The following is a 22,960-nucleotide window of genomic DNA, read 5'->3' on the forward strand; positions in this document are numbered from 1 at the left end:
TTTGGAAACATTATCATCTAAATATTATTTATTATAATTTATCATTTATCATGCATTATCATAACTTTAGAATACATGTACATACCAAGAATATATAGAGAAATTACTTGTATGGAATATGGCCTAATGGTTGGCTTCATTTCATCACCTGACAGCTGGAATGTAGACTCTATATTCAGATTACCACAGACTTTTTATAGCCAATGAGGAGAAAAAGGGTCTTTTGGAGGACAATTCCTCTGGTGTTTCTCAGATATTTTTTTTAGAGTAAGAGGAATTTTCCTTAAAAAAGCCTATTTCTCCACACAGATTAAAAGAGAGACCAGCTCATATTACACATTTGCTCAGCACAGTGATTGTTTAAAAATTACAATATTTTAAACACAAGAAGAAGAAAGAATCAGAGTGTTTCTAAAAGTGCAGGTATGTTCTAGAGCTCTAGATCTGTCTGCACAAAGTCTACCAAATACAATACATAGTTCTGAGGGAGGACTACATGAAAAAATTCTAATCAATTTTTTCAGTGGAAAATACCATTGTACATTGCCAGTGGAAAACTTGGGTACCAAAATATAAAAAATATTTTTTTGACAGGCTGATTTTTCCAGTAGAAAACTTTTCTTTTGTCAGAATGTCAGTCTTTTTTAAACAAGAGTTTTAATTAAGTTAGCACAACATTTTTGACATGTTATTAAAAAAGTTGTTATGATTCAGAGGTGGCCACTTTGTATTTGTAATATGATTACACAACACCGAAAAAATATTTTCTAAAGAACTTACAGCTATTAACTAACTGAAATTTTTATTAAAGAAAGTCAGAAGATCTCAGTCACCATATTTATAAATGCAAAGGGACATACACATCGCTTTCTGCCTTCATCAATGTCAGCAGAGTTCTATCAGTAATAAGTTACACAGAATATATTTGCTAAAGAGCACAGCAATTCAAAAAGTCATCTTGTGAAGAGCTGAGATATTGCTCTGAAGAGCAAATGAATACCTCTGGCATTTAAAGTTCAATAGAGGTCATTCTTTCAAATTATGGTTTTGCACCAGTATGTGGTAAATCATGGTGATGATGACACAGGAAGCATCATATACACTGGATTTTATGTTATTTTGTCTGGAGATGGTTTTTTAACAGACCAACCATGAATTCTGAAGTGGGTCTTAAGTGACATTTCAATTGTATAAATATTTTTTCCTTCCAGAGAGCAATAAAATGATTTGTAAAGCTCTAAAGCTCTATACTTCAATTACTATAATTGAGTTGCAGAGAATAAGACAATAACTTTTTGATAAATTTTAAGAGAAAAATCACTGTCTTGGATATTATATAGTTTAGGAGTATGAGGAATACCATCTCCTTTACAGGCATATCATAACATTGAGCAGCTTACTTGAACAAGAAACATAAAATTTAAAGTATGAAAAATAAGGATTTTAAATATTGTACTGATTGGAGACTAAAGCATAGGTACAGAAGTCAAGATTTTAAGAAGTCAGAAATTACTTTGGTTATCAAGTAAAAATGCAGCTGTTCTCCAAACATCAGAATCCCTTAGTGTCCCAAATTCTGTATTCTTTGAGGTATTTCCAAAATTTCAGTTGGCATGTAGAAATATAGTTATACGATTTACCATACACAGATTCTGATATTTTTTTATCGTTTAAAATGATACTCCTGTTGAAGATTAATGAATTAAGTATATTTCCTTAACAGGCAATCTTGGAATCCTAATGCAGCACTCACAAACACTGCTGCCACTTCTTCAATCAAGAAAAAGAGGTATTCATAGCCACCATTGCTTGGTTGCTAGAGGATATATAGCACTGTATTAAGCCTCAGTAATGTATCACAATTACATAAAAAAACATTACCAGCTTCCTCCTCCAGCCCACTCAAGTTCCTCAGCAAGCTTCAAGAATTAAACTTTTGCACACTGGCTTTTTCCTTGGGAGTTAAAATGTTGCTTTTGTAGAGCCAGTTTCGTGAGCCCAGTGGACACGGCACAACTGGTGTTAACTCTTTGCTGCAGCCCCTAACTCAGCTATTTCAGTGTCATACGCATTTTTAGTGTCTAAATTTAAAGCATTGTAGCTCATTCTAATTGTGAAATCTCTGATGCCAAACTTGACCCTGTGCTGTTGCAGTAAATATGAACCACAGAGTTCCCTAAATGATATACAGCCACCTTTAAAAATCTGGATTTCAGATAGTATTTTCTGGGGAAGAATAAAAACAGGGTGTGGAACAAAGTAAATTTTTAATTTAAAATACACTGCTGGTGATAGCCATATTTTTCTGCATCCTTCCCAGCTGTAAATTCTGTTAATTTGTGATTTTTTTCATATTTCATGCATAAAAATGTGATCATTAGAATTATGAATGTAGAAATTAAAATGTGAACGTTTCTATATTAATAGTCCTGCTTATTTGGTGGAAGTTTAAGGTGTTTTCAGTCCAGTAGTTCTCTTCAGGCTCTTTGAAGATACAGAAGGCCATCAATGAGTTGAACTGTTCCTGTTGCAATTGTTTTTTCCTCACAAACAATTCCTGGATTGATATTTAGAGGGGGGAAAAAAGGAAAAAAAGGAACAGCTTGTTCTGTTTATGTAACCTGTAATAGTCTGAATTTGTTCCTTGGGTTGATACTTTACACCCTTTCCTTTGTGCTCTTTATCTGATTGTCCTTTCCAGGAATGATCCATTTATTTGTACCATTCAGATTGCAGAAAGGATTGACTAGAGTCACAGAATACATTTTTTAGAACAAAAATTAAAATTAGTGTATTATTTCCTATTCCATTCTGTTGTACGTAAAAAAATGGTCTAAAAAGTATATACATGCAGTGTTTCAAAATGCTGATAATTTAAGGAAAATTCCAGGTATTTTTAACACCACTTTTGACATTCTAACATTCACAGTGTGCTGTTCAGCATTAAACGAATACTCAAAAATTTATTTGTTAACATTGACAGGCAATCTTGGATGCCACCCCCTGTTTCGAGTACTAAGACCAAAACACAAGCAGTGGAAACCAGGCAGTAAGTATGAATGATTACTAGTTATTTCCTAGTTATTTCCTAATTCTTGGCTAGAGCCAACTTTGAGAGCGAGACAACAGGGCAATTCTTTGATGGACTGAGTTTGATGTCTAAGATGCCCTGCAAAAAGAAGGCATCCCATGCCTAAGTACTTGTGTTTGCTCTTGGCAGCCTTATGCCCAGTGTTGACCGAAGTCTGAGTATATGAAGTGCCAGCAACTTGAGGTTACGTAAAAGCCTCCAAAATTATTCTATCATGCTTGCATATTTTCTTCACGGTTTCCTTTTGAACTATTTCAGTTATTTTGCCTCAAGGTAAATCTGCTAAAGAGAGACTGGCCATAAGGGCAGGAATCTATTGGTGCCATTTGAGTTGACAGCCAGGGGCTAATCCTTGTCCCTTAACAGCATCAACAAAACCTCAAGATCTGCTTAGTCACCTGTCAGTTAAGTGTCTAAGAAATAGTTTAGAAGAAAAGATCACAATAAAGTTACTTGCAGATGAATGTTTAATATTTATTTCTGAAGTTGTGGTTGCTTTCTGGCAGACTAGAAAGAGAACAGAGAACATTTCTTGGACCTATATCTAAAACCAGAATATGGATGGTTTAAAATATTAATGAATGAACTTCCATGGTATTCTCTCCTTAGGTCCCCTATTGGCTCCAATATGGCCTTCTGTTTCCCTAGTTTTAATCCGGTAAACTTCCAACATGAGTCATGCATAGCAATGATGAGAATTAAATGAAAGAGAAATGAATGGATACATTGTTGTGTTAGGTATAATCCTTGGTAGACTATTGCCCAGGGAGTTTATGGAATCTCTGTTACTGGAAGACTTCAAGGTGAACCCTTAAAACTAAATTTGTCAATTATTTTTAATCTTATGTGTTTACTACTTTCTATCTCTTCGGCCAAATATACACTCTCTACCCAGCACAAAGATAGCTCATAGATGCTAAAGGTTATTTTTTTTTTAAGTCAGTCTTTACTAGATGTTTTTAATATGCCCACTGTGATGAATTTATCTGGCTTCACTTCAATACCTTGCTAAGGTCATGGTAATTTTGAAAGCTTACAGTAAGATGCATCCTCTATATGCCGTCCACCCATCTTTCAATAGGAAGCTGGGATTCCTGTATTCTTCTCAACACTAATTAACCAGTTACTCCTCCAGTCTCATAGTTCAGAGAAGACTGAAATACAGGCATATTCTGTCTGAAGCTTTCATGTCCCTTCCTGGATCCTCTAACAATGATGTAATCAAGGACAGTTGGCTAAAAAGTCATGGACATTTAATGATTAATTGGTTTAACTTCTAAAAGTGCTTTTACGATATGAAAGCTATTTCAATTGTGAATATTACTAATAATAGCCACCGAAGGAAAGCCTTTTACTTGCCTGTGAGTTTCAGGAAATAAAGCACCATGCATAGATGCTAATATGCAGTTTTTAAAGGTCACCATCAGTCCTAAAGATTGAGTAAAGAGCTGTGTCTTATCTTCAAATCTGAGAACGGCTGACTGTTCTGCTATCCTCAGGAAGGGAGTTCAGTGATCATGGGTATGTGGGTTTTTTGGTCAGGGTTATTTATATACCAACACGAAATACATGATAAACGTGATATGTAAACTTCTAGAGTTCTTTGCCACAGTTTTCAGCTGATTAAGCATCCTTTACAGAACACTTAAAAGAAATTGCAGTTGGAGCTAAGACTATAAGCAGCTCACTGGAATTGAGTGTTTTGGTTGTGATTTTTATGCTGAAAACAAAACACTGTGAGTAAGAGTGATTGACCAGAGAATGTCAATTGAGGAATGATTATCTTAGTAACATATCAAGAATGTGATTAAAACTTGGTATTATGCTACTTGACTTAAACATGTATTCTGCATTAAGAAAAAAGAAAATATCATCTTGGAAGGAAGGGAAAGTAAAATTAATTGCTGTTGATTCACCTAAATCTTGCAAAGTGCTTCAATACTAGCATTTTGCATTCCGAAATACTAGCTACTTGGTTTCTGAAATGGTTACTCTGTTCTTTCTCTAGTGCCACTTCAGGAAATTCAGAGGCTCAAACAAGGTATGTCTTGCTTACTTTGCTTCTTATTAGATTTAGAAATGTAATGCACTTCTATGCATAAACCTTGAGTATTATTTTAGATTTATTTAAAATATCATCATCATGGCTGGGCTTCGTGAACAAAGATTTGGGAAGGGCTCTACCCACGTTTGTTGCAAGTGCGTTGGTGGCTGAAAAGGCCAATACAAGACAGGCATGTCCGGTTGCAAAAGGCACAGCAGAAAGACTCCTTAGGTGGTATATTCTGCAAGTCACGATTCTTTCTGCATTGTCTTTTCTCCTCAAGGGTGATCCTGTGTGCTTTCTCAAAGGAAGCAGCAGCGTTATAGATGGTGTGTCTCCAGGTCTCCTGATTGGAGGCCAGAGTAGACCAGTTATGGTGATCAATATGACCACGGTTGAGATGTTGTTTCAGGGAGTCCTTGTATTTTTCTTCGGGGCTCCTCTCTTGCGGCAGCCGGAGGCAAGTTCACCAAAGCAAGATCTTAGGGAGGCAGGGGTCCTTCATCCTGGAGACGTGTCCTGCCCAGCGCAGCTGTGTTCTCAGCAACATGGCCTCAATACTTGTGACTGCTGCTTGCTCTAGAACAGATGTATTAATTATTAATACAGATGTATTAATTAAAATATAAACACTGTATAATTTACCAGGAAGGGTTCCTCTATAGTCCATGTCACAGAAGGGCATGAAGAAGACTTCCTTGCAGAAAAGCAATTATTTTCATTTGCTTAAAACATTTAATTGGATATTTATTCAAATTGAAAAAACAACTGTAACTCCATAAAAATTAAAAACTGCTTCACAAATTTAGTTCCACGGCTACATATGTTGCAAGACACTATGAATAAAGTGAAGAAAGTGGTAAATTTGCATAAGCAAAAGCTTGTAATAGATGGTATTAACATAAGATGAATTGATGTAAAGTACTCCAACCTTATTTGAGTGTCTAATTTATTTAAATAATTCATTAATTAAATGTATATTTTATATGGTCTAAATTAAGAAAAGATTACTTAACCAACCTGCAATTTCATGGCTTATAATTAAGACGGCTACACAGCTTGTCATGGCTTAGTTGCCATACTAATAGAAAAATTTTCTGAAGGAGCAGACAGCCCTCATTAACTGCATCAGCCACCTTTCTTATAATTTCTTATAATTTAAGTATTCCTGTAGTGACCAATCTGATTGTTCACATAAATAAATAAAAATAGGAAAGTGTAATTGTTTACTTATTTGGCTTTTAAAAAATCAGTACTTTGTTAGTTAAGCAAAAGTTTTGTCTTTACTAAATAAGTAAAATTTATTTATTAGGTAGGAGAAAAGGATCTAGAAGTTCCTTTATTACTAAAATAATTTTGAAACAGTAAAGAAATGGCAGTCAACTCTTACATCAATACTAGCAAAACAGTAACTCTTGAGATACTAATTATTCAAAAGGCTCAGTGGATGCGGTAATCTAGTGAACTAAAGCATTACATAGCTCTTTATATATTTATTTTTATATATGTATAATTCTTTATACACATATTTTATATACATATATATTAAAGAAAAAAAGAGAAAAATGTCTCAAAGAAAATGAAAACTCACTCGCAATAATAAACCATTTCATAGAATCATAGAATGGTTTGAGTTGGAAGAGGATCTTGAAGAACATCTAGTTCCAACCCCCCTGCCATGGGCAGGGACACCTTCCACTAGACCAAGTTGCTCAGAGCCCCATCTAGCCTGTCCTTGAACACCTCCAGGGATGGGGTATCCATAATTTCACTGGGCAACCTGTTCAAGTGCTTCACCACCCTCTCAGTAAAGAATTTTTTCCTAATATATAACCCGAACCCAACTCTTTTTCCATTTGAACCCACTTCCCCTTGTCTTGTTACTACAGGCTCTTGGAAATAGTCTTGTACCTTCAGCATGTTTCCACCATTTCTATTGCAGGGCTGCTCTTTCATCAGAACAGGTGACCCTTCAGAAATCAAAGACCAATGTGGACGTTCAAGCTATAGCAAGGTAACATAAAAACGATATTTTGATTAGCATTGATAAATGTGATAGTAAGTACTCAAATTGTTTTATTACTCTATTTGATATCGCATTTGGACATGTGTGTGATTAATGCAGCATTTATCTAGTCCTAACCGTTGACCTGGAAGTACAAACTTTGAGTTTCATTTCATTGACTTGCTAAGTTATTCCAGGTGTTCCATTTTTTAATCTTTTAGTCTGTCTAGCCTTCATTTTGAAAAACAGAATATAGATAGTTGCTGCAAATGTTTGGAAACAGAAAAAATTAGAGTAGTATGATTATAAAGTGTATTTTCTTTGCTCTTCAATACCTTGTGGGAGAGATAATAACTACACATCACTATGTATATAAAAACACCCCAACTCATGCACTGCAGTGTTAACATTTTAAATAGTAAAATCCCAACATATATATTTAGTGTGACAAAATTAGTACCTTTAAACAGATGGACTTGTTCTTGTGATATAAGTTAGATGGCATATGTACTAATCTTGGAAAGAGTATAGAATACCAGAAACTTATTGGTGGAAAAGACAGAGACTCTTTTTAACTAAAATTTCAGCAAATTGTAAGGTTCTGTACTGATGGAGATGTTATGCTTTTCAAAACAATCAGCAATAACTGCCTCACCCCTGGAAATGTTCAAGGCCATGGGACTCTAAGCAACCTGCTCTTGTGAAAGCTGTCCCTGTCCATGGTAAAGGTGTTAGAACCAGGTGATCTTTAAGTTCCCTTTCAACCCAAGCCATTCTATGATTCTATGATTCTATGATTCTATAAGCACTCAAAAAATTTTATTCTGTGACCTTGAACAGAATAAAAGGCCTGAATATGCAATTAAAAATTGAATTAATTAGAAACAGATTTCTAGATATGCACTGAGAATTATAGTAGCTAATTTTGCCATTTTTACTTAGAAATATGAAATGGTTCAGTCACTAAAATTAGTTTAAATTAACTAATTTTAATTAGTTTGATTCATAAAGTTCAGTTTAGTGGGGTCTAAAGCTATAGTGTATATTATTTGGAATTGTGTTTCCCTTGCCCAAAGTCCTCAGTATGTAAAATCAGTACAAAATTACTAAGAAAGCATCCAAAAGATGCCCGAGAGTGTAATCCCTAGAAAACAAGCAATGTTTCACTGAAACATTTTCCTATTAACAAATGTGGGGCATCTTAGAGAATTAAATATGCCACTGTATTAACCAGGGGAGTCACAGCCATTCTTCACTCTTAAAGGATTTTTAAGGTCTTCCTTAATCCTCACCCTCAATCAGTTCACATTCATCACCCCCTGGTTGCTCTCATTACCACATCAAGCTCTGTATTCCTGTCCCTTCATTGGTGAAGAGCTGGAGGAATATTTTACTGGTCTACAAGTTTCTATGGCAACATTGCACTGCTATTTGTGTCAGTATATAAACTGTAAGTAGTCTGTAATCTTAGTGGGTAAAATTCAGCCCTCTCTACTGCTGCTATTAATTCCTTTACATTTGGCTGGTGCTTCAGATGTCATCTGCTGCTGCTGTGTTAACTTCACAAAACCACAGATTTTTGTTAAATCTATGCTAACCAAAAATGTATTAATCAGCTGTCAGCAGAAGTGCTGTTTTTCTATTAAAAATGTCATAAAAACACTACATTTTTTGCAAAAGTGGTTGTGTCACACAGGGGAAGTATATATGAAGAGTATGTATGGTAACATCAATTTTTAGTAGAATACTATTTTAACTTACATACATTAGTTTCCTATGTTTTTACTTTGAATGGAAACATTTTCAGGTCATGCTTTTAAAACTCATACTTAATTGATTACTTGTTTTCCACTCAGGATTCTGATAGGGATGTTAAAGGAATAATGAATTAATTTCAGTATAAAATAAGCAGAAAATGGTAATTAGCTTTCTATCAAACTGGTCAGTGATACAAGGAAAATCTTTTAGAAGGGATTTAACCTGAAAAGGATGTCAGATACTATCTCTTTTGGCTAAAAGTTTAAGCTTCATTGTGTAGTGTTCTATGTAAGGCCTAACATTGATTCTGCTAATGTAAAAAGCAATTTTGCATTGTTTTCATGGACAACACTTAAATGTGGCATCCATCTAAAAACACAGAGTATACAATAATGTATATATCTATCTCATATCTAGAGGCATGGACATATGGACCTCCACCTCTTGGATATGATTAACAGAATGAAAAAGGCATCTTATGATTAGTTAGGGCATTTACAGATACCTTAGACAGCATAAGTAGGCTAGGACACAGAAAAAATAAAGATAACTACTGCCTAATAATTGTGCATTTTTCAGAGCATAATAGGTCAATTCAGGTCTATTGGTATCACACAAATGCAGCAGCAGATGAGCACTACATACAGAGACATTTTCCTGAGTTCATCAATGGGCCTTTTATTCATTGCTTATCAGGTTCTTTTTTGTGTTTTATTTTCACTTCAGTGAAGATTCAACCTTCTCACTCTGCATTTTTCCACTACGTAATTGTAGCAACCATCAACTGCAGGTGTTTAAAAGCCAGACTTTTTTGAAGAACTATGGTCAGTAGAAAATGTTGTTAAACCACTTCCAACACCCTGAGGGTGTTTAAGTCAATATTTCATTAATGATTACAGTTAGGGTGCAAAAATGTGTATTTCTATCAAATGCTTTTATAATGGGGCTCACTTGTATTCAACTGCACTGCTTCCTTGGATATATATATATATATGCACACACCCCATTACAGAAACCAATGTATTTGTCACAGTAGGCCACATTTATCAGGGCATTAACAAAGGTATTACCACCAAAAGATGCAGAATAACCAAAAAGCCATATTTCCAAGAGTTCATAAATTGTAGAAGTGATGAATTTATCTTTTATTTTGCATAGATATATCAGAATTCATGTTGGGCATACTTGAGGAGAAGCTTATGAGGTGATCGTAAGGGCGGCTATATAAGAAATTAGAGAGAGATCCCACTCAGCTCGTAAAGCATCTGTGGTGAGATTCTCTGCTATCAGCAAATGACTATTAGTCTGTAGGGACACAAGGCATATTGTAGAAACTTTTACATAAACATATCTTTTTGATATGCCATCTACAGCAGTTAAGTTGAAGAAAATGTTTCAACTGTGTATTTGTGTGTATGTGGGTGAGAGAGGCAATTTCTAGGGAACAGAAACGAGGAACTAGAATATTTTTTTCTGACATAATTAAGGTAATTCTATATTCTTGCTCCTGTACAGGGTCTTCCTATACTGTATAGAGTAATTAAATATCATTACTCTTGTCAGATAATAGAAAATCTAGACAATGCTGTAAATTTGTTTGTATTTTGCTCCTATTTCATGATATCCCTATTTAACCCGAGGTGTGTTGCCAGTTTTCATGGTAATTGATTGTGAAGGAATGACAAATTATTTACCTGTGCTTAAATTAACTCTTGTTACAAGGACACACATTTCTATGTCTATCAACATCTGGAACTTTGAGAAGTGGAAAAAAAATAAGAAACGGGATTGTTTTTCCAAATTATTAAGAAAAAGAGTAAACTGTTATCAACTTGGAATTTTCCAAACCAATGGAATTAAAACCATCATGTCAGGTCTCCTAAATGAACATTTATTGATAAAACTTTTCCTGCTCTAGAGTTGCATAAAGCAGAAAAGTGAGAGAACATGTACGTGCATTTTGAGGCATTGGCCAATTATGTGTTCCCATTGCACGAAAAAGAGAAAACTTCTCTAGTGAGAGAGATAGTTGCTGTCCCTGAAAGCGTTCAAGACCAGGTCTGATGGGGCTCTGAGCAACTTGGTCTACTGGAAGGTACCCCTGCACATGGCAGGAACTAGACGATTTTTAAGGTTGTTGGAACTAGACGATTTTTAAGGTCTCTTTCAACCCAAACCATTCTATGGGACAGGCAATTCCAGAGAGCCACTAGAAATGTCCTGAACAATTACCTTTGGTCAAACTAAAGTTTAGATGACCAAAATTTGAAGGCATGGCTCCCATACCAGCAATTCCTGTGTGACTTTTCCTTTGGGATGTCTTTTTATTTGCTTTCACTTTTTATCTAGACCTTCCGGAGACCTCTAAAATGTTCTGAAGGACACCTGTGTCCCTCAAAAAATGCTGGAAGCAAGGATGCTAAAACAGAAGTCATATACACTCACAATTCAGTAGCTTGCTTTGGCTACAATGACAATTGTTTCTTTATGGTGAAGTGAAGTGGCTTTACACTTTCTAAATTGTTTTTGATAGTACAAATCAATACAGTCATTTTTGATTATACATTTTTGCATTTCAGCAGAGGGCTTCCAAGTGACAGGCACCTTCTGTCTCTCAATTCTGACAGATTCAGCATTCACTGGAATGCTGGTTTGCAGCTTTTCTGCATGTTGATACAAACAACTCACTGTTGCACAGCTTATGTGAAGAGATCCAAGCCCATTATTCCCAACTGAAAAGTTAATACAGTGTTTACAGGGTCATACGTACCCTTCAAGCAAAATGGAATAAGTTATTGTCCTTTTTCGGTAACCTTTCCCAGTCTACCTTCTATGAAACATTTTGATCAACAGCTTCTTCCTTTGTATTTAACTCCAAAATCCTCTGGGCTAAGAATTACACTGGTTTTGGCACAGTATAAGCTAGCTTTCACAGTTGACTGCAAGCTTCTTCTGTTCTTTCATCTTCAGCTGTTATTGATGAAAGGTCTGAATGAGGGCTTCTGGCACTGATCAGCGAACATAGCAGTGTGGAAGAAAATGCACTCTGCTTCAGAATAAATGCCAATCTTTTCTGAAAGGACTCCTTTATTCGTTCCCAGTTATATATGACAAAAGCCTGATACAGGGACAGTAACACAGCCATAACAGCAGATCAAAATTCAGCTGGGCCTACGATGTTAAACTTTATCCAGTAAGATGCCTGACACATATAGTATACTCTACACCAACTCTTTCAGTTCAGAGTTGGAAGGTCCACTTGGTAATTGATTGTTTTTGTCTTCTCCTGTGCAGACATGACTAGGTCAGAAATGCCCTTATGGTTTTAGCCAGACTTGGTTGGTGTGGTCTTTCTATATTCCATAATTTCAGAAGAGGGAACTGTTGACTGGAATTCTTTGTTGGTCAGCTGGGAGAGATCACCAAAGAAAGGACAACAGATGTAACTTTTTTGGTTTCACAGTTAAAAATACTATATATATATTATAATATCATCTCAGTAGTTTTTATAATTCAGCTCAGTGCTTTTTATCAGAAAACAGATGGACATCTATTAAAAATAATGTGCATGACGCCTTTAATAGTATTCAAATAGTATGCTTTAATATCTGCCTCTGGATTGCTCATGATTATGTTGATGATGACAGAGTGACTACATCTGAAACCTTACTGAGTATCCCGGGATTTGACATGAAGTGTCCAACTCATTAAAGGCAATACAGCAAACCTTCTGCAATACGTATGGTCCTTCAGTTTTCTAGTCCATAAAATGACACCTACAATATTGGTGCTTGGGTATTATGTCAACTATTGGTGTATCAGCAAAGAGGGATGATGAAATTCTAGATAACTAGATAAGAATGCCTTCAAGAGTTAGGGAACATTTGGAACTAGACAGGGGCTCAGCAAGACTTTTACAGGTTAAATAAGCATTCACTGAATGACTAGGGAGTTGTGGGCACATACTCTCCTGCATGATCCTTGAGATACAAGAGCATGGCTGCAGTCTGTTTAAAATTTCCTTTCTCACTTCCTTTAGTCCATATGTCCAGGATCAACTTCAATTTCACCTCAGCACTAAAAACAGTCAGAAAAAATGCAATCAAACTTTTTAAAATGTATTTTTATTGACTTTTTCTTCATTGCTCTCAGAATTTGCAAATACAAACATTAGAAAGATTTTCAGTGCTTTCACTGAACAACTACGACATCACTAAAGCTCTTTTGTAGGCATGATTCACGTTTCCTGCTTCCATGTCATTTGAAATTTTATCTGAATGTTTTCAAGATTAAAAAAAAAAAAACCAACTAAAAACCCAACAAAAACTGTGAGCTGTGCTTGAACGTGTGGATAGGATTAATTTGTGGTTTTCTTTTTGATGGTGATCTGACTTGTCACCAGCTAAACCAGAGTTTCTGAACTATTATCCACTGAAATAAGTGAGATTCACAAGCATAGTTCACAGAGCAGAAGGACTGAAAAGTATTAGATCTTTATCTCAAGTGAACTGAGTTAGAAATCAAATGCAGACTGAAAATAAAAGCCAAATGTAGACAACTCAATTTCTCTAACTTTTTGATACAAAGCATAAAAGGGAAAAAACTCATACCTTGTGGTTACATAATACATTAATTTTTACACTTTTAAAAATTACTAAAAATGTTCACAGATCATTTGTACATTAAATTAAAGAAGACACCAGATACCTAACATTAATGGAATGAGGTAATACAAAAGATAATTTTTCTGTAAATGAAGAAACATTTGCTGATATTGATACAGGGTCAGAGATACCAAGCTTTTGAAATTTAGCTGTTGAGCTTGTCACACAAGCATTATATAATTTTCCTTTCTGTTTGTGTCTGAGAGGCATAGGGGTCAAGATATGGCAGAATAAGAATCCCTGGTTAAACTAAACCATATATTCTACATGCAGCTTGTTTTGACAGCTTTTTTTTATACCTATTTCTATTTATGTTCTTTGCTATCCTTTTATTCTACTGCACTCTCTTCATTAATTGTCAGATTTCTAATCCTATTTTACACAAGCAGCTAGAGGCAAAATATCAGATAGCAGCAGCAAAATTCATGGTTACCAAGTTTACAGCATGAGGCCCACAGTGGCCTAGTTGCACATAGTTTTTTCTGTCCTTCAGAGTGGGGCTTCCTTTTGGATTCACAGTGTTATTTTAAGCATTTTTCTGAAAAGCGATGTTAAAGGTAGAATAGAGTTTTTTCTGAAGGCACTCACTTACAAACAGAAAAGTAAATGAATCAATAGAATTGTCTTCCATACTTCAGCAATGATGACAAGCACACTGAGGTCTCAATGCAAGTCTTAATGTTTTTATTTTAGAATAAATTAATTCATTGTTTCAATACTTGAGATCCTTTTGTACAAAAGGTGATACAAATTCCTCTCTAGGAACTGTATTTTTATTTTTTGCAAAATAAAAAAATACATATTAGTTATCCTGAGTTAGGTACCCCTAAAAACTTCCAGTCGTGTCCTGAGTTTTTATTAAAATATTTCATTTTACTGAATTTGCAAGTAAACTGTGTATTCTCCTCCTGGCAGGCTGTCTAACCCACCTCATTCTGATCCATTTCAAAAATACTCACCCCAGGCAGAATGTTCACAGAGATGTAACGGCTGTCGCAAAAGATACTATGCTTGGAGGTGGCATCCTTTGGAATGACTTAAGAAAAATGTCAACATCTATTACAAGCCACCTACCATATTTGAAAGATATTTCCTCAAGTTTGTCTAAACTGCTTTGTATAGAAGTTTTATGCTGCTGTTTTCCATCATCATCTATATTTTAAAAAATTGTTGACAAATGTAAGCAGTAGGAATTCAATTCAGCCAGCCTTGGACACCAAAATAGTTTGTTTTTTCAAGTGACAATTATACTTGCAACTGGAAATCCTTCTCCACAGCAGCCTTGCACTGTATCTAATATTCTGATATGCAAGGAGCCTTTTCAGTATATAAATATAGGTTAGTCTCTATCACACAGTAATACTTGTCATCTCTTTTAGAAATATTAAAAAAGGGAAAAATTGTGTTGCTGATTTTTAACAACGTAACAACTGTCAAACGAAACCTAGCCTGAAATTCTGTTTAGGCTCTATAATGCACGCTCACTCTAGTTTTTAATGTGAGGCTGGATTATGTGCTGATATCAACACTGGTGCTCACTGTGTGCTAACGCTAAAGTAAACATAGCTTTGCTAACAGAGAGATTTAAAAAGTCAGCAAAAGTATGCCCTGAACATAATCAGACAAATTCTGAGATATGCACTATGTCCTGTAGCTTGCCCTACTTTACATTTTATCCTTTTATAAATAACAGCTCTCAAATTTTAACTTCAGTTGATAATAACCTGAACTGTGCTTGAACCAGTAACTTGAAGTTGTGTATCCTATGACCTCTCCTTTGCACCAGCCAACCACCTCAAGGCAAGCAACTTGAAAGATGTCAGTCCTCATTACTTGGTGCAGTCATGTCAAGATGTTTCATGAGGCTGAAAGTTTGAGAAGTGTTACGAGTGCAATAAATTAATATCTTCTAAGAGTTGTGCTTTACAGAAGTTTTGTTCCATAGTAACCATAAAGTATAGGGAACAGGTCAGTCTGTATTTATTTCTGTGCTGTAATCTGCAGCTGCAACTGGTTTTGTTCGCTTATTAGGACTCTTTAGAGTTAAGAGTTCTATAAATCAGGCTGTAGTTGACCAGGAGTGCATATGTAGCCGAGACTTTTATTACTTTTGTTATCCCTTTGGATAATAAGTAAAATCTTCCTTGCAAGCCAGTCAGTGTATTGGGATATCCAAAGCACAGAAAATAATGTATGAGGAAGTAAGAAAATGCTGTTGGCTGCAAAGTCATTATGATTTAAAGACTACAGAAGGGAACTAACTCATAGGAGCATACAGACATAGTGGCCTGCAGGGCACAGCTTTGCTACTGTCATAGCTTTTCTATTGCTCCATGCTGTGAAAGTCAGCAGAAGTAAGCAGAAAGGCTACTGATAACTGTGCTGAGTAAACTGCATGTAATCCCATGACTTCAGCCAGAATGAACAGGAGTCCCAAATCTCCTGCTCTCTATGTTTTGGGTGAATATACAACACTGAGGCTGATATATATGTTCAGGTTGCATAGCACATAAAGATCATTGAGACAGCTGCAATTGCAAAGCTTTGGTAGGCTTCATAGGAGAGTTCAGATGCATATTTAAAATACCTCTAAGAACATAAAGGAATGGAGGATGCAAGAAACAAGAATTATAATGCATATACTACTCATGTCAGATGTGCATAGCTGGGTTTTTTGGTGGTTTTGTTTGTTTTTAAATAAAATTTGCAAAAATATAAGTTAAAGGAACTACCTGAGCCCTTATTTACACTTACTATAATTTCAGTGCTGCTACCTCCACGTACTGAGGAAGCAATTTGCCATCCAGTTAGCTCATAAAGGAAACGATAGTTTTGGATAGTTTTGCAAGGCTACAGTTTCAGAAGGAATACTCTGGAACTGTGAAATCTGCAATAATATAAAGAGAATTTCCAAAAGCATATAATTTATTAAGGACTGGTTTGGAATCGTAGTTAATGGTAGTAGAGTCTTCTCGCACTCTTGATAATCTCACCAAAGGGAACCCCAAAGCTGACAAACATGATCAAGAAGAAACCTGAAAAGGCTGTTGTTTCATGACAGAACAGGTCAGAATGAAAAGTCAGTAAAGAGACACATGGAACATTGTTGACTGCCAGGCTACAGAACAGGTCCTATAGGGTGGCACTGTCATATCATCAAAGGCATCATTCTTTTCCCATTGCTTTCTTTTGAGGAGTAAATATATCAATTTTTTGTAGGGACTTAAGGTAACTAGATGGTAACTTTACAGGTAAAGCTGCTGAAAAATTTTCAGGAGAAGAGTTTGAAAATGTTGAAAATGCATTTTCATGGAAATGAAGTGTTTTATAGAAATGTTAACACCAGCACAATCCTTTGAAGGGAAATAAAGGTAGTCAAAACAACACTCCATGTTTTGACTTGACAACATTAAAAGTTACATTCAAAGAGTATAAAATATGTTAATTTCCATTTCTAATAGTTATGTTACATTAATATATATTGTATCTTTCATGTTAGTATATTGAAAAAAGGAAATTAATTAACTAACAAGTTCTATTTCAAGGAATAATATTTCCCCCTTACAACAGATAATAATAATAATAATAATAATAATAATAATAATAATAATAACAAATCACATCCTATCTTTCGTGCGGAAGTTCAAGAATTAGTGGATGTAACTAGATCTCATCATCTCTCACTTTAAACATGAACTTTCTTGTGAGAAAGGAGAGTTTACTTGGGAGGGAGCTGGTCTAGATAGCCTACCAAACAGACAAATGGACTTTTCCATTACCTCAGGAAGAGTGTGGGCTTATGTGCATATGGTGGGCATATGGCTGTGACTATGACTATCTTTGAATTACTAAAATGATGTATGCCTTGAACTTTTAATCAGTTAATTTTTTTCTTTCATAAAGGTTGTGCCAATTATAATTTTTTAAAATTATTATTTGATTTGACTACTTGACAGCTTGTTATACTGATTGTGATACGATCTGGGGTTTGTTCTGTCTCTAAAGGAACCAAGACCTCGATAACCTCAGCAAAGTGAATCCAAGTTCTTCCACAACTGACAAGGAGTAAGTCTTCAAAGTTTCTCAGGCTCTACTTTCCTAAAGCAGTGAGTAATTTGCAACTATGAGAATGTCAGGAAAGGTAATGTTGCAAATCTGGAAGATGTTTTATAGATTAATAAGTAGCATTCCTTATACTGAATGATGAATATATTTCTTTCTTTTATGACACTTTATTCCTTCCTAAATAGGGGAATATTTTAACAGTTGTATTTGTTTGTTGTTTCAGACAAAAACACCTTCAGGATCTTACTGAAATAAATACTGCTGATCAGAAAAATAAGAGGCGAGCTTGTCATAATCTTTCTCTTACATACTCATAAAATATTGATGGTTGATTGGATATTAGTATTAATACGTTCTGTTCTGTAAAAATCATTACATTTTAATTTGTGTTCAAATGGGAACTTGGGTGACATTTTTTTAATCTGAAACAGTTTGTCAATGGGTAACATTTTTGTTTAATTACAGGGCAATTAATATACAATATTAATGTAAAATTATATTATTATATACATGACATATATTAATATATGAAATTTATTATATGACATTGCTTTTCACAGTAAGTGATTGATCAGCTACTAGTATAAATGTGATGCCATATAGATCTAGAGATTGTATACAATCCTAGATAACAGCAGTCGTAAGAGGAATTTGGTCTGCATATAATAATAAAGCAAATAACATATTTTGAAAGCCATTTCCATAGCTCATGGTATTGATGCCTGTACCAAATGAAATTCTGTTATCAAGTTAAAATGATAGAGCCACGATCAGTTTAGCAGATGTAGGCAGATGTAGATGCTTCACCTGTAGCATGGGAACGCAATGTCACATAGTGGTCATAAACTGAAACAAAAGAGATTCTGACTGGATATATGGAGGACTGTCCAGCAGCGGAGCAGGTAGCCTGGAGAGGTTACGCCATCTCTCTCCTTGGAGGTTTTCAAGACCTAATTGACAAAGACTTGAGCAACTTGGTTTGACTTCAGAGCCACCCCTGCTTTAAGCAGAAGGTTGGACTAGAGAGCCCCTGAGGTCCCTGAATTCCAGCCTGAATTATCCTACAAAACTATAATGAACTTGCTGATTTTGGGTTGTTTGTTATTCTTTTGTGGTGTCACACCAGAAAGAAACTGAAAAATATTGAAGCCTGAACAGATAACTACTAACTGTAGTAAGGAATATTCTCTGCGAAATGCACACAATTTTTTTTCTTCTTCAACATAAATAATTCAGCCCGTTTAATATGTTTAGATTAAATAAAATACTTCTATTAATTCTGAGGTCTCTCTCACTTTCAGAAATGAGGACCTTGGTGATAACACCGAAGTAAAGTCTGCTGATGACCAAAGTAAAAAGCGGTGAGACTTAATTGGTAGTTTTCTCTAAAATTTCAAGAGCTAATATCAACAGTTCTGGCTGTTTAGTGTGGTACCAGGAATTTGAACTCCTAATACAAGAAAGCAAAATTTGCCCAACATAAGTAAGATATCTGTATTATTTCTAAAATGTGACTGACTAATGAAATTTAACAATAAAACTGCATGTATTTTGGTAATAAGTAACAACTCAAACATATAATCTCTTGTAAGGAATGAAAATGACTGGTGACAAGATCCTCATAAGCATTTTTGTGCTTATCTGGCTGTTTTGTGAATTCAGCTGCTAGCATCTCAAACAGATATAAGTAAATGCATTCCTAGTACAAGGTTTCACTGCTACTAGGTTTCTTTATTTGCAGAAGCTAGGACCCATTTTGGTCAATTAAAGTGAAGTTAGTAATATGTTTTTAGCTACCATTCTGATGGTATCTTTTTGAGTCTTCCATTTAGTTGTATATCTAAATGAAGAGGAAGAATTAGCTATCTGTATACATAGGCAGTTTTTCTATTTTTCAATAGAAAATATTTTTGTCCTAGCAGTTTCACTTGACAGTCTGACCAGAGAAGCATATACTGAGTATCTGTGGTGAATGAGTTTCTCTTTTAGTTCTGAAAGGGGGCATGCCCGGTTAGGAGTCACAACAGAGGGTGCTGCTTCATGCCGCATGCTATGCATATAAAACATGACAGCACTAAGTGAGGGTCGTTTGCAGAGCTTTGGTCCTTGGCAAGCTCACTGAAACAAATCAAGCTGCAGCCCAAACATCCAGAGTTAAGGCTTGTAATCATCAAGTTGCTTCAGAACCTTTGGCAGAATCAAACAACAGTAGCATTTATCTGAGCTGCTTTGTAAAATCTTCAAAAACATTATAGCACTTATTCCTTAAATCTTATAATTTGTATGACAAGGTTTATTTTTATGTTTGTTTGACTGTCATGTCTGTGGCAGGGAAAACTGCAGAGGCAAGGTTTCTTTTGCTTGAATAATAATCCTGCTTTTTGAAATGAGTCTATGTATCTGTTTAGCTGGTTATTTCTAAGAAAAACATAACTGTAGTATATCCAAAAGAAAGAAAATTTGGGACTGAAATGCAGTAAGCCTAAGAATACATCATAAAATGCTGACAAGAAAAAGTACAGCGGTATCAACCACTGAGACATTATTGCGCAGTTGAAAATCTCAGCGAGCACTTATAGGAAACTAGAGTTCAATAAAGTTAGATAAAGTTTCTGATATGAATAAATCTGAATATATCAGCATAAACTGGAGGACTTAAAATTATAGGTCAGTGGTTGCATTATTTTTCACCAGCAACAGTTTAACAACAGTAAGATAAACAAAATTTTTTTTACCTATTTTTCAAGCCCAAGCCTCTGCCTTTATGGCTCTAAGTGTAAATTAAAAGCTGTATAGATGAAAATGATTTCTAAAAAGTCCTTCTTTTCTTGTTGTACGGTTTCTTCTTTTTTTTTTTAGGATAACTGAGAAAGCATATGAGAATCCTCCAAGGGCTCCAAATAATCTCCCAGAAACAAACTACTCTAGCGACAATGAAAGGAAGACCAGGTACTGTGGACAATCAATTGAGCATCATAGCATCTAAAGTGACATTTCTTGCAAAAAATTAAGAAAAAAAACATTTTTATGCATCAAATTTCAGGGATGCTTAGAAATCTCACATTGGTCTTTGGAATCATGCCAGCCCTCTTCCAAATCTTCTTCCAGGATCCCAGGCATAGAAGCTCACAAATCATAGCTCTGGTGCACAGAGTGGAGAGCACAAAATATACTTCGTGTAGCTCTAGACATGTGGCTGAAACATGAAATTGAGGAGAGCAGCTAAGCCAGAATTCATATATAATCAACGGAGGAAAGGCATTTCCTGTGTGTTAGATACACAATGCTCTTATTTCTTACAAACTTACTTCTTTGTGAGGGTGTAAGGAAAACATTACACTCCCTACTCAGGTGCCTTATTAAGTTCCTAAATGGGATGAATTTGAACCTATGTATCACCAATCTAATCACTGAAACCGTGACATCCTGACTTTTTGACCAGGAACAAGCTCTTTTAAAAGCCATTTATCTTGCAATACTCTTGCTCTAGCTGGATTCTGCTTCTGCAAGCACACACATTGCAAATCTGTGTGAAAAATGGAATGTAGAGATATTTAAGAGAACTAGCTATACACCAGGTGTGTTGGTAACAGGAAATAATTGAAACAAAGGAAATTATATCTTGTTCTTCATGGTTAAAATGTATTTTCAAAAAATATGACAAAAATGTAATATATAATTCCTGAAGGAGAGACATTTTTGGATTAGGAAGAAACCTCTCCTCAGTACCAAACAACTCAGTACCCAATAATTAAATATTAATGTGGGTGAGATTGTTTAAAGACATAATCCTATATGTAAGGTGTTGTATTGCTGTATAGTAGTTTTGAACTCCCTGAGTCAAGGCTGATGACTTGGTAGGGAAAGGAGTAATCTTCTATTGAGCCTTACTGACAGGGAAAATAGCAGTCATAGTCTGGTACTTTATGGGAACTACGGCCAATGTCCCCATCCTTAACCTTATGCACACCTGAGCCTTGGTGTGGGTATGAATGGGCACAGGATCTCCAATCTCTCATTTTCTTACATTTGCTCTAGGAGGCTGGAGTACAGTTGAAATTTATGTATTCTGAAACTTCTGCATGGCCTCAAAGGACAAACCCATAAATTGGCTGAGAATAAAGGCAAAGCAAAACAGCATACAATTTAAGACTAAAAATGAATATTCAACAGAAAATTCAATTAGCATTTTCCAGCATTTTGCACACATACAGATTCTGATTTGTAATATTCTGATTATTTTTGAAAGTTAAAATAGAGACAACAATACAAGAGTGGCAGGGCAAAGAATGTGCTGCAATATGCAATGTTCTCTTACACTTGACAAAATTTATACCCTCTACCTGAACCTCTATTCCTAATTTAATTAACGAAATCTTATTAAATGAATGGTCTTTGTAGGTTATTTCAGGTTTTATGCAATAGATTCTACAGAGTATTTATTGCTGAGTAGTTTGCTGTGTAAACAAGTCACACCACAGCAAGCAAAGGAGTGAGTTATATGAACTGAAAGAAGGTATATGATCAGATGCACAGCTCTCAGGCTACATTGTGACTCAGTTTTCACTTAGTGTCTTGTCAACCTCTCAGACTATGAATTTATTTAAAAAGGTTCCAAGTTTCCTCACACTTTCAGTTGACAAGGTTAGAAACTGGTTCTTTGGAAATATTTTTGCTGTAGCTTCATTATTTTTTTCTATACAGTAGTACAGTCATATTTTTTTCCTAACTTGTGGTTATATACATTTTTGTGTTTTTCAACATTGCTATGTTCTATGAAACATACATAAAACATTTATCATTTAAGCTTATCAGTAATTGTAATTTTAATACAGTTCTGGTGTTGCATAGAATTCAAATAAGAAATATTTACATTAAAAAATGCAGCTATGTAGAAAAGAGTATCTGGGCTTCATAACACCTTTCACACACATTATCAGTCTATTTCAGGCAAAGCTTGTAAAGAAAGATGTTCTGCAGATACACATGATTATAAACAGTTGTTCCTAACATTGCTGAATATTATTCAAGAGTGAAATGGAACATGTAATAATTACCACATGCCTTATTAATTTCTGGAGAATAGGATAATTAAATCAGTTCAGAAATGTTCAAAATATGTAGGGCAAGACGACTTCTTCAGCTGTCATATATATGTTCATCCGTTCCATGCAATAAAAACTGCCAGTTAAGCAACTTAGAAATGGGACTGTTAAAAAAGGAAGATTAAACTTCCCTGACAGTTCAGTATATTCCTTTTTACTTCCTTTTACTTTGATATGAGGAACAATACAGTTATTGTAGTGAACACAAATCACACATTGAACAGCCTG

The 22,960-nt window shown here is 35.1% G+C and overlaps 1 protein-coding gene across 6 annotated transcripts in view; it reads left to right on the forward strand.

The window, feature by feature from the left end:
• The window catches only part of SCEL (sciellin), a 69,594-nt gene that overhangs the window by 39,680 nt on the left and 6,954 nt on the right, over positions 1–22,960 (forward strand). For 3 of the 6 annotated variants that reach the window (XM_064645958.1, XM_064645957.1, XM_064645959.1), the window contains 7 exons: positions 1,724–1,789; positions 2,984–3,049; positions 5,100–5,132; positions 7,078–7,149; positions 17,568–17,627; positions 18,929–18,988; positions 20,487–20,576. In XM_064645958.1, the coding sequence (XP_064502028.1) occupies positions 1,724–1,789; positions 2,984–3,049; positions 5,100–5,132; positions 7,078–7,149; positions 17,568–17,627; positions 18,929–18,988; positions 20,487–20,576 (447 nt within the window). The remainder of the gene's footprint in view (positions 1–1,723; positions 1,790–2,983; positions 3,050–5,099; positions 5,133–7,077; positions 7,150–17,567; positions 17,628–18,928; positions 18,989–20,486; positions 20,577–22,960) is intronic. The other 3 variants (XM_064645962.1, XM_064645961.1, XM_064645960.1) reach the window with 3 other exon arrangements.

Source organism: Pseudopipra pipra, chromosome 2 (assembly GCF_036250125.1).
Source record: "Pseudopipra pipra isolate bDixPip1 chromosome 2, bDixPip1.hap1, whole genome shotgun sequence".
Taxonomy (NCBI): domain Eukaryota; kingdom Metazoa; phylum Chordata; class Aves; order Passeriformes; family Pipridae; genus Pseudopipra; species Pseudopipra pipra.